Source organism: Macrobrachium nipponense, chromosome 25 (genome assembly GCF_015104395.2).
Source record: "Macrobrachium nipponense isolate FS-2020 chromosome 25, ASM1510439v2, whole genome shotgun sequence".
NCBI classification, from domain to species: Eukaryota; Metazoa; Arthropoda; class Malacostraca; order Decapoda; family Palaemonidae; genus Macrobrachium; species Macrobrachium nipponense.
This window is the reverse complement of record NC_087214.1, coordinates 33257686-33271060: the sequence shown is the minus strand read 5'-3', so window position 1 is coordinate 33271060 and position 13375 is coordinate 33257686. Positions and strand designations below refer to the sequence as shown.

The 13375-nt window shown below is 35.6% G+C and overlaps 2 protein-coding genes across 2 annotated transcripts in view; both read right to left on the bottom strand.

The window, feature by feature from the left end:
* Window positions 1-13375, bottom strand: part of LOC135199327 (prolyl endopeptidase-like) — a 119509-nt gene that overhangs the window by 2917 nt on the left and 103217 nt on the right. Inside the window, exons 8-11 of the mRNA XM_064227262.1 lie at window positions 8172-8325; window positions 3710-3910; window positions 2223-2408; window positions 1671-1933 (exon numbers count right to left, since the gene is read on the bottom strand). Coding sequence (XP_064083332.1) covers window positions 1671-1933; window positions 2223-2408; window positions 3710-3910; window positions 8172-8325 — 804 coding nt within the window. The remainder of the gene's footprint in view (window positions 1-1670; window positions 1934-2222; window positions 2409-3709; window positions 3911-8171; window positions 8326-13375) is intronic.
* Window positions 5587-13375, bottom strand: part of LOC135199326 (prolyl endopeptidase-like) — a 48981-nt gene continuing 41192 nt past the window's right edge. The window contains exon 7 of the mRNA XM_064227260.1: window positions 5587-5729. The gene's annotated coding sequence lies outside the window, so the exon portion shown is untranslated. The remainder of the gene's footprint in view (window positions 5730-13375) is intronic.

Here is a 13375-nt window from a genome sequence, read left to right as displayed (position 1 = left end):
TGTTGTTTTCCAGATTATTGTGATGTCTCCAGGCATAATCATAAAAAATCAAATACATAAAATTAAATGTAAATCTAAAGTGAATTTTTAGAAAACTGAACACCTGTGTGACTAAACTCCATGCAGTCTCATACATCTTAAATTTATACAGTAGTACCTCGGACTTTGAACTTAATCCATTCCAGAAGGCTGGTCAAAATGTGATTTGTTCAAAACATGAAACACATATCCCATAAGAAATAACTAGAATCATAAAAATTCATTCCAGGCCACCCAAAAAATCCCCCTTTTCAAATTTTTTCTATTATTAATGTGTTCAAAACTTAAAAGAGTGTAAAGAAATAAAGTACATTATATGAAGTAAAAATTTTTTTAAAGTTTGTTTCCATGTAAGATTTACGAATAGTTTGGTGAAAATGATGCATGATTACACTTGGATCTTGAGTGCAAAAAGAATATGTCACAACACATCAACTTTCTGTTGGCAAACAGCAGAAAATTTAAAGTAAACATGAGGATTTTGCACCCAAATAAGTAATAAGTAAAGAATGCAAGCAAGAACAGGTAAGAGAGATCAAATAACTTTTCACCAGTTAGTTAAGCAAACAATCCAAGGCACACAAGCTGAACACAAAGATAGTGTGTTTATTATGGAGCTGAGTTACTTTACAATGCTAAAAATTTGTAAAAAGCAAGTGTCACTCGATAGGTATTTTACGGTAAAAAAAAGAAGCGATTCGGCCAAATCAAAAGTAAGTGAAAGAAACTGACAAAACGCAGTAATGTAGTGAAAGAGAATACTCATCTTTGCCCAGCTGGGAGGTCAGTGGGTAGCAGGCCCCTGTCTTCCACCCAGTAACCCACCAACATCCCTTCCCTCTCTCTCTATTGTCATACTCAGTGCACTGAACACTGGCTCAAGTAAGATTTTTTTTTCTTTTTTTTTATTGTTTTCAGGTTTTATCAGTTTTATTTTGAAATTACCTTTTACTTTTTTATGTGAATTGGTACTGCTTTTATGTACATACAGTAATGTTTTTACTGTCTAGCACAAGTATTAACAAGACAATCGGTCAGGTCGAACTACAAGCGCGTTTGACAAAAGATACGTACAAAATTTCTTTAAAAATTTGGGTCGAAAAATGCCATGTTCGACATAAGAGACTTCGACAAACGAGGTACCACTGTAATATCTATTCTTCAAAATGAGCAATGACTAATACAGTGGTCCCCCCTCATTCACGGAGATGCGTACCAGAACACCCAGCAAATATTTGGAACCCCTATCAAAATGCTTAAAACAGCCTATTTTGTTAGTTAAAACTCGAGAAAAACCCACTAAAAATGTTTATACCTGGTATTTTAAATAGTTTTATCACAAAAAGTGCCTTTTATAATGAAATTGATAAAAAAAAAAATGTGGATATTTCTCATAGAAAAATAGTGTGAACAGGCGAATTTCCTGCAAATAATAGGGGGAAATGTTCCAGAGAGAAATTGGCGAATGCGTGAGTCCGCGAATACAGGGGGTCCACTGTATTTAACGTACTTAAAAAGCCATTTACTTGCATAAAAAGATTCCAAATAGAAAATGAATGTGTGCTCCTGTTTAATAACACTACAATTACAGTGACAACCAAATCCCATTTCTACTCTGAACAGTGACTCACCCTCCACCTCTGATGTTTGGTATGGCAATAATACCCTTAAATAGCTGGAGGAAGATGACCCGTGAGATACTGAAGTATGGCTGAATACTAATGTTGAATCCGCCGTAGCCGTAGAGCAACGTAGGGGCCGAACCGTCGTGCTTCATTCCGCGGCCGTGAACTAAAAACATGGGGATCCTCGTTCCGTCTTTGCTTGAGTAGAAGACTTGCTTCATTTCGAACTGCGAAGGATCGAATCCTTCTATCTTGATTTCCCTGAACACCTGCAAGTCAAACGTTTATTGTAAGTATACCTGATGCTCCATGCTGGTAAAAAAAAAAAAAAACATGCAGATGATGTCTTAAAGCAAGGATAGCTTAAGCTGTTGCTTGCAATCAATGGCTTACATGAAAATCTACAAAAACACTAATGTGAAAAGCAACCATGAAAACTCTGAAATATATCATGTGTATGCTAGCTTTAGATCTTGTCTGACTCATATAACATGCTCTTGTAGTTATGGAAAGATTTACAAAGTACTTTGTAAGGAATATACATTATGCATTACCCACCTTAGGTGTCAGAGGTTCCTGAGTTAGGTCCAGGTGGTAAATAATGCCTGGAGATAGGAAAGAAGTAAACTGGTAGAACATCTCTGAGTGGTGACGTTTACCTGAGTAACCACTGACTGTTCCTATATCTAGAGGTAAAGTGGTGATGTGTTCTCCTGTGTTAAGGTTATGAAGTTGTAGCACACTCTAGAAAAAGAAAACATCATTTGAATTGAAAGTGGTTTAAAGTCTCATACTGGGCTGCCATAATGACTGAATTAACATGGGATTCTGCAGTCTTGTTCAAATAATGTACAGTAATACATGCAATTCAAGCTACGCAAATTCACAATAGCACAAACTTTTCATTGGAACCTAATTATCATGTGCTAGTTTTTCGAAGACATGTAAACAATTGTGAATCCTTGAGAAACACTGCAAAAGTGTTTCATTTTTTATGTAATTTATAGGTTTTCAAGCTTTTATGTGTAAATTAAATAACATTAAAATAATAACAATAATAATTCTCTCCCTCTTTTACTGAGATGAGAATTTTTATGTTACATGTATAGGTTAATAATATTTTCAAATAATAATAATAATGATAATAATACTGTAATAATAATATAAATAACTGTTATTACAATATTTATATGTGATAGCTCTCATTGACCTAATTTTACCTTCACTGTCTAGAAAGAACTGTACATATGTCATTCTAAAACATAGACACATAAGTAAGTTTTATCAGTCTAAATAAGAAGCACTGTTTGTTCACAGAAAGAAATTTCAGAACAATGAGAAAGAGACAGAATAAAGAATTTCTTAAAAGCGAAGTTGAGAAGACTTCTAAAAATAGATTGGTCGGAAGGAGGGAGGAAGAAGAGAGAAACAATATTATGTAATTGTCACACACTCCTATATTTTTCCCACCCATTTATTTCTTTTTTAAAGGTAATGTATTAAGCTGACTTTAAGATGAAATTATAGCAACTTCATTTTGATTTAAAAGTTAGCTTTTAAACAAAATTAAATTATTACTTGGGGAGCATAATTAGGGTCATATATTTAGTGATCTAAATCTAGACATAAACATTTATTAGCATTTTTAGAGACCGTGCCAAACTTTCGCTGAAACTTGACTTGCGTGAGAGGGTCTGGAACCAAACTCACGTAAGAATGGGGTATTAAATGACGTATACTCTTATTACCTCTGTATCTGAAGCTTGAAACTAACACTACCAACTATCTTGTATGATAAAATAATTTTTAATACCGTAAATTATATGTAATCTCCTGGGCCATATAGTTCTATACTCTATTATCATAAAGGAATGCGCATCAATGAATTTAATATTCAGGCATAATAATTATTTTTCTGAATTTACAGTAGCAATTACAGGTATGGAACCCCGTCGTGCACTCTTGGAAAAGCCCTTCAGTGAATTCTGTCTTCGAGATCATCAATGCAATAACCCCACAATCATACAGAAATGACCACGGCTTACCTTGACGTCCGATATGTAACATATGACTAGCTTGTCGTTATGCACACACGCAGCCCAGTCCAAGACGTCCTTCTTGTGCTCTGGGATGAGGGTCACCCACTTCTCGGGTGCTGGATCGCTCAGATCGATCTTCACTAAGCGATAGTTCGGAGCACCTTTGTTGGTTCGAAATATGCACACAGACCCGTCATTGGTAATATACTGATAAAAAGATGAAATTATGATGGCGTAACATGCCTCCGTGGTCAAGAGTTTTAGCTATTTCAGTGTGTTCTATGGATTGAAATGTATATACTATATCAAGATTTTAAAATCACAATCAACTATGCACACAAAACAACAGACTTCCATCTCATGTCAGATGAACACATAAATGAATACATAAGACACATTCCAAAATAAAACAAAAATGATACGAAATGTCTAGTTGAAAAGGCAATATTTCACCATCAAAAACTTGACTCAAATCCCAATGTGTCCATCAGCAAGTCTCACCTGCGCTGTAATCTTACTCTCAGCGATCAGTAATCTTTTTAATTACTCAATCCAGAAAGCATTTCTTTCTACTGCTAAACTTTGAAACTCTCTTGCTTTCATTTTTACTGTAGTACCTAACAACCTGTTATCCTATTGGATTAAGCTACAAATGCAGCTTATATTTAGCAGTGCGTACTATATTTCCCTGCCAATATTTTCTCCATAGCGAATAAATGCATAATATAAAAAAATATCAAGTCCTATTCTACTTAATTGACGTCATTTGTAACGAAACTACAGTAACCTTTTACTATCATAAGATGGTTGAAATGGAAGCAAGACATTATTCTTATCAGACTCGGTTTGGCTGTTGTAGCAAAACGACTGTTTTCATTCAGTTGTTTATGATTTAGCATTTAAGCAGCAATTATAATGTTACTAACGATACTTTTATCGTTCTCTTTTGCTTTTTTTTTACTTATTTAACAAGAAGATACGATAAATAAAGAGATGGAGGAAATGTTAGTATTCTGAAAAGGTGACTTTTTTTTCTCTCTCATTCTAGGCCAAGATTTACCAGTAAGTTTACCAAATCAGACATAAGAAAAATTATAGAACTACCATGCAGACCAGAGTACGTATAGGATAAGGCAAATGAAATTCCATATTTTCATTATAAAGTCATTACACATTAGGGCAAAATATCTGGCTGTGACACTGTCTAAGGCATCATTAACCAGTCTAGGGTTCCGTGAGGTGGATTATGGCACCCATACTTTTGAATTTCAGTAGCGATGATTTTCAGTTACCGTCAGGCGCCCAGGAACGAAACCCCTCTCGCTAACTGGGGGTGCCTGTAACTTAAGCAAGAAGTGCTCATGAATTACGTGTTATACACCAACTGACAATCAGTGGAAGTCTGTTAAAGAGAATTTGAAACATCAGACAATACAGTTCAAATCCATGATGAACAATTGACATTAAATGAAAATGCAACAAGAATTATACTTTGGAAAAGTGATATGAACTCTGTACCTTTCGTCTTTCTCAAATTAATGATTTAACCAATTACAGTACATGTAGAAAGGTGGAAATGAAAAGAAAATTAAAGCTGGTCTTGCTTAGCATATCATAATAAAAAACTTGACATAGGTTTTAACTTCTCAACAGTACAAAATACTTCTAACTTTAAGGTCATCAAATTTAATGACTACGGTACATTCACACGAAAGAGTACAATTGATCTTGGAGTACATACAGTTAATCAAGACATTCTGCAACATTTTTCTATTAACTTAAAACTAAAACCAGTCTACTTGAAGATCAAACACAAACTGCAAAACACTGAAACAGGTCAGTTGAACTAACCAATAATAAACTCAAACTAACCTGATAATCGTGTTCAAACTTGTCAACAATACAAGTGACTTCTAACTTAGAGGTGATAATCTCTGGCAGGAGTGCAAAGTAAAGTAAATTGTCTCGGCAACCCTCACGCGGCAAAACAATCAGGTATCTCCCACAATCTGAGACCTTGCACGCGCTGGAACCACAAAATATTCATACATTTTGGAACGACTGCTAGACATCCAGTAGGTTTCATTAAACCAATCCCATGCGTAACCTTTTTTCTCCTTTACAAGACTTGAGTGAACACACTCTTAACCACAAAAACACCAAATCATTTCCTCATCACAAACTAAAAACTTTACACAAGATCAAAATACATGTATAGCAAACAAAGTTACATACAAGCCAATAAAGATATTAACTATCACTGGAGGAAACATAAACTAATGTAATATATTCTTTTAAAAACTTTGAAGATGAAACCAAAGAAAAAATGTTTTATAAAAGAAGCTGGCAGGTGAAAGGAACCTGTCTTTGAGTTGCCCAACTTCTGTTATGCAATAATTTAATTTTTCCCTTTGCATTTAAGAAAAACATTCAGGTTTATTTCAAGAGTCATGAGTTGTGGCTTAGTGGCTTGACAAAAGCAAGAGTAGGAGTGTGAAGCAAGTTCAAATCACTGGACAGTCCTTTAACATCTCCCGATACAAACACTAGGGTATCCACAGATTATTGTGGCCACACAAACAAAATGAGCAATAGTTTTTATTTGGAAATGTTTCAGAATACCTAGGTTGGCAATATCATTATGATACACAGACAGACACACACACAATCGCACAAAAACACTGGGTCTATATACAAAAAGCAGCTATCTTCCACTCCTCCTCAGTAGAGCTCATCTGAATGCACAAGCAGGTAACCTCAAAACAATGGAAGGTCAACCTCTTGTCTAAAGTGCAGGATATTTAGCACCTAAATAATGATTAGAGTGACGTGGCACAAGAGTTGCAATGAGTCAGAATGCGGCCTCAGAACCGATGGAATGTATCATCATCATTCGGATTCACTCCCATCACTAAATTTTCTACATTTCCTTTTTTGAACTTTAAATGAGAAATAAGTTGTCTCTGCTGTCATTTGCCTTGAGCACTTTTCCTCCTGCTGCTTTGAAATTTCCTACTCCTCTGACTAAACTTTCCTCTTCCCTTCCCTTCACAAGTTAAAACCATCTGTTTTCAAAAACTTTATACATTTTTATTCCCTCCAGCCTTTGTAAACCAAACCACTCAGCAAATTATTTCCTCCTAATATGGGTGGTTCCAGGGAAAAAAAGAAGACGTTAGTCATTGCTCCATTCTTCTACAACTACTACACCAAAAGATGAACCCCACATGAAACACTCGTATGACTGCTCCATACAGCTTCCCCTCAACAACACAGTGACCCTTTGCTTAAAATTGGAAAGCACTATGGTTCAGATTAACAACAAAAACTTTATTTGATAACCTTGTTGAAAGAGACAATCTCCTAGAAGAGTTCACATCAACTGATCTGAGACAGCACAGGATTCTGACATGGACAGATTAGGATGACCAACATAGTCGTGGTGAGCACGAGTACCCACGATAACACAGGTAATGAAACATATTAAAATATATGGTACAGTCCAGTAGTAGTACTTCAGGAAAATTCTTTACAAACAATAAAATCAAAGGGACAGATGGGCAACAGAAGGAAGATCTGTGAGGAGAACTCTTTTGCAAGAACAAGAGTAACACAGGTGAGTCTCGTGTCACTGAAGAAACTAAATAAAAGAAAGGTACAGAACACTTGTTAAAAATAATTTCAGACAAGTCCAAAGACCATTTTGTTTTCTAAACGCATCAGCACAATGTGTGGCCAATCAAATGTCCTTAGTTAGCCCAAGGAGACAAATTTGAGAAGGGGGAATTTAGAGTAAGGATTATCTTGAAGGAAGGGACACATCTGCAGGAGTTTTAACTCAAGAGCACATAAGTATGTTTTCAACGTTAATAACAAAAGTGGTAAATATTGAACATAATCATTAATTCCTCAAGGCATATTTTCACATGCTCCATGAATAACTAAATTCTTTTGAATAAGTTTTACCATGATACCATAGCATTTCATTTTATCCACAACATGATGTCAATACTTCTTGAACACTAGACAATTTACTGCTTCGGTTCAGGGCCAAGAACAACCTAACATAGCTGCTGAAAATCAAAACTTTAAAAAAACTGTCTTATTACTGTTACACACAGCAACATCACCTTCATTAGAAATTTACTTTCCAGTCTCATATGCTGTCTAACAATACACACTGATGTCATATACTTGCAGTCACATGATATCAATACTTCTTGAATGCTAGACAATTTACTGCTTTGCTTCAAAAGCCAAGAACAACCTGACATAGCTCAACATAATCTCAACCATTATCAAACTAGACTTTGTAACACTGGGGTTTAAGAGCTGAGGATAGCAGCATTTACCCTCATGCACCCCTGCCAGAGACGCCATTAAAGACAATGCTAGCTTACGATTTAACGGCGTGCACTTACATCCACGCTACTACAAAGAGAAAACTTTCAGGACATGACTAACTAACCTCGTAGTCAGCTTCAAAAGTGTCAACAATACAGGTGTGGTCAATTTTGGACGTGATGTGCTCAGGCAAAGGTGCATGATAGAGCAGATTGTCTCGACAGTCTTGCTGTGTGGTAATGATCAAGTGGCGGCCACAGTCGGAGACCTCAGCGCCTCTATAGGATCACAGAAAGCGAAGTGGGGTAAGTGCTCGGAAGAAAAGCTACAATTAAGTCTATTGACGTAAGAGAACACATTAATTAAATGTACAGACATTAAGGCTACACATTACCTAAGTAGGTTCCATCGTGATGACTCGTAATTTCACAGTAAGAAAACAAACCATAATGTAACATAAACCCTATAAAATCTCTTCTGCAAATAATTAAGATGTTCTCCCATCAAGTCAGCTCATACACAAAAGTGAAAAATACATTAAAATGCTTTCACATAAGAGAAACTGTCTAAGTGGGAAAAAAATGCCAAAATAAAACTGAAAAGGCTATACTATACTGTATTTCAAAAAATACGGCAAATGAGGAACGAGGTATTTTAATAAGTTAAGAAGGCTTTACATTGCACTGTATTGGGTTAAAGGAGGGGCATTCAATAAGTCAGTTCTTGGGTTTAGGAAATGATAAAGGTTCACATACTGAAGAGAATGTTACTGGAAGCAGTACGAGGCAAAATGCACACAAGGTTCTTTTAAACGTGATAATGATGTGTAACAAACAGACCTCGGCTCACGACACCACTGTTTAATAATTTCAAAATGTTATGTCTTTTCCATGTGGTTGATTCGTGGCAATGGGACTGGGCACGCTCAAATTCTTCTACTGTAAACTTATTATAACTTCCATGGTTTCATAGCTCGATGTACTATACAGTATGTGCTTTTGTTTCCTTTTTATTTTTCAGAAAATTTAATTTAAATCAATCGTACAGCTCATAAATGCAAAGTGCGCTCTCTGCTAGTTCATTAACTTATTTTGTGCAAGATAGATTCTTTACCTAACTTGGATCAGAGCATCCTCCAAAAAAAAAAAAAAAAAAAAAAAAAAAAAAGTTGCTTATTCTCAAATACTTCTGCTACATCTTTTGTATTGGGGTGTCGCTGGAAATACAAGAAATATAATTCTAGGATATAATGTTCCCTCTCACGACTTGTAAGTTTCATCATCTCCAGCAGCATGTGATGCAAAGAGCCTCTGAGAAGTCCTGCCACTCATGCCTTTCCCATGTTCTAACTTCCAAATCTCTCCACTCATTTACAGGCCCCATCTCAAGGTTCTTATCCAAGAACTTCTGAATTAAATTGAATATAGAATTTAGGCCAAAGGCCAAGCACTGGGACCACTGAGGTCATTCTGTGCTGAAACGTAAATTGACAGTACAAGTTTGAAAGGTGAAACAGGAGTAAAAGGAGGAAAACCTCAAAGTTGCACTATGAATCAGTTGTTAGTAGAGGGTAGAAAGTAAGATGGATGAAAGAGAATATGAAAAGAGGTGCAGTAAAAGGAATGAAATGGGTTGCAGCTAGGGGCCTAAGGCACATTGCAAAGAACCATAAGCAATGCCCACAGTGCGCTACATGAGGTGTACTGATAGCACTACCCTCCCCATGGGGCCAAGAAGGTCTGGGTCTTCCAACTCTTCTGGTGCTCACAAGAGCCAAGCCGATGCTATCAGGTACTATTTCAAGAACCATCTCCATCTCCCCTTCAACATATTACTTGATTAATTTCCCTTCATCTTTTACTTTGCTTTTGTCAGTCTTTCACTATAGTATTCAGTTTCAAGAAAACCTACCTAAATATTCAGAGATTGAAACTCATCAAGACTTTCTTCACCAAGTTACTTCTGATTTTCTTTTGATTTATCTCAAGTCCCATTTCTTTAATGCCAAGTTTCTATTGCTACTCTGAATTTATCAGTTTATTTTATTTTACATTGGTTTTAAAATGCATATTTCCAGTAACAGAGTACGTATTCTGTTAACAGTGGATTGTTTAGTATTGGGCTTCTATAACAAAACATTTTTCCATAAAAACATTCCAATAACAGACCAATGACTCATGCTTTTTATTGTTCCCCAAATAAGCGTATTCTTATGTCTTGTAGACAGAAGAGGCATAAGCTAGAAACAACAGCTCACTCATACCTGTCCTTAACTCTGCAAAGATTAGATGTGGCAAAGCAAGAATGAAGTGATGGGAGGCAGGCACTTAGTACTATATGAAGATTAATAAGTTATGTAAAAATATGATTTATCTTTTATTTTATATGTAAACACTTTCCACATCATGAACCCATCAATCATATAGAGCCGCAATTGCAACTTAGGAGGGAAGTCGAAAAGCTGCAAGACCTGGTCTATTATGAGGGTATGATGGTTACATTGGACAACAAGGTCAACAACTACAGTTCCAAAAGTATTCTCATGAAGTGGTTAAACACCCTGAGAGTACAGCATGAAGCTTGGATATTGTATGATACAATAAAAAATGTAGTAAAGGTCAATAAACATTCTGGTGAGATACAGAAACTCATAGCTAGTAAACTGTATCTCCCAAGAATGAATGAATGAATGAAAGAAATGCAAATCAAATGTATAGCTGAAAAGATGGGAAACGGGTAAAAAGGGGTCTGATTATACCATGACAACAAGAAGGAAAAGAAGAAGAATTAATAACCAGTAAACAGAGAGTTTTCCACAATGCTGAAACAATGCTCAGGAGATTCTTGTGGCTGTGTTGACATAACAAAGTCACATGAAACAGTGAGGACAGTAAATAACTACCAATTGGTAAAAAAAATATGCTATTCTGGTTCCTCTGTCTACATGACACACCAATTACTTATGTCTGAGAACACTCAGTATGGAAATGAGGGCTCTATAAGATTGATGGATTTGTGGTCAAACAACTTAAAATTTGTGGACTATCCAGTCAGGCACATCAATACTTCTTTCTACTGAGTATGCTTAAAGTGCTATCCCCCTAAATTGTATTTTGGGGAGTTAAAACTAGGATATTTGTTACATTAGCAATAAAAAGACATAAAATTTGACTTTGTCTATGTTCATCCCATTAGGATATTCACAACTGTCATAATTGGATATCTTCGTTAATGCTATTGGCAAAGTACAGGAGTAAGATTACAATGAGGGCTTTACAGAAGGATTTAATTCATACATCCACTGTGATCATGTCCTTCAGTGTAAGGATGAACCATAGTATTCCATACATTCATTTTGGGCAGATGGATGACTGTATGACATACATGGACATTAGCCCAAGCAGAGATCCTAAGGTCATTCAGCAATCCTTTGATACACATTTATATTAATAAAACAAGAAATCACCCAATTTATTTACATCCTCTGTGAATGTCCTGATGAAATGTAAATAGAAAGTCTGAATAATTTAAGTCCAATATGTAAAGGAATATAAAAAACATTGCAGGTAGAATTATAAAATCAACTCTGCTCCCTCATAAAGACAATGTTTTCAATGTTTAATGAAGTGTACGTATTCAAAAGAGGACCTTCTTCCAAATAGCATATCAACAATAACCTCAAAAACAATATTCACAATTAATACTTCGCTTTGAAGCAAACTGCACTAAATTCCAAGAACTCCATTACAGCTTTAAAGTTTCCTGCCATGATTCTGAAGTATGAAACTAATAAAACCAAAAATGAACCATCTCTGATTATTCATGGAAAATTAAACAAAAGTAAAATGACAAGCAATAAAGCAATATCCAACCTTGGAAAGAGATTTAAATTGTGTACAGAACAGGCACCAACAGGATCAAGTAAATAGCAGGTACTACACTCATCTAACTGGGTCCAAGGAGACAAAACTAGAAATGATAAAGAAGTCGACTTGACCTTCAAGGTAAAAAATCTGACTGTATTACGAGCGACAGAGAAGGGAGGAAGGGAACATACTCATAGTTACTGGCCAACCACTTAAAAAGGAATCAAGATTGTCGGTCAGGGAAAGCTGAGCTAGGAAGAAAGAAAGCATAAAGTTTAAACAAAATTCCAGCACTAGATGTCCTAGAATTTCACATTTGTAAATAAGTCACGAAGTGTCAATGAGGAGCTCACCATTAGGAACCTGATCTTTCAATTCCACTTATTCTTGAATGATTGATGCTGTTCTCGCAAAAGACAAATTTGAAATATTTACTTAGTTTTGTAAATGGATTGAAAAATTACATACAAAAAGGGACAGAAAAATGTGAAGGAATAAATCACTCTCTGGAGGGAGATGAGTGTACAAATTCAAAACTACCTAGATGTAATACATTGTCAAATAGGAGATAGCTCTGAAGTGCTACATTAGACAGAACAAAACTGAGTTCCATATGAAACTTGAAGTACACTACCAATAAATGAAAAAGGCTTTTCATTTACTTCTGGGCAGGTAACCCAACTCACTTAATTTTTAAGAAACTAAAATGGAAGGGTAAAGAGAAATAAAGAATACAAATCATTCTTAAGCTCTAAAATCAATGACAAAGAACATACAAACCACCACGAAATGTTTTTGGCATTCACTGGTAGACATCCCTCTCAGAACTTACCAGCCCTAATCCTGCTTTACATATTTCAATGGCTGAGACCAGTAAACACGATAAACATGCCACTGTCTGATATTCATTGGCAGCCACCATATGAGTGGTGACCAAACCCAACATTACACAAGGCACAACAGAACCTGGTTATCGGCGGGATTCTGTTCCTGAGGGGTGCTAATAAGCGAAAACTGCCATTAACTGAAACTTAGCGATTTATGGCGCCATAAATCGCCGATTTCATGGCACTAGACAAGCCCCATAAAACCGGATCGTGATAACCGAGTCCGTTGATAACTGGGGACTGCCTGTATCTTCATTTGGCTAGTCCTAATAATTTTCCATAAAATCTTGCATCACATATTAAATTATGATGTGAAATGAGTTCTGAAACTTTTGTCTACATCAACCTCTTGTTTGTGTTCCTATTGGTTTCCCCTGCTTTTTCCATATCTAGTACTTTTCTGACAAAAGTTGTCTTAAAAAATTTTTTTCTTTCAATTCAGAGTATACTTTCATAGTACTGGACTTGACTTGCATTTGAATAGATTTAAATAAAAACAAGTTTTGAAATGTGTATACACTTGAAAAATTTATACTACAAACCATTAACAATAACAATGATTCACACACACTAAC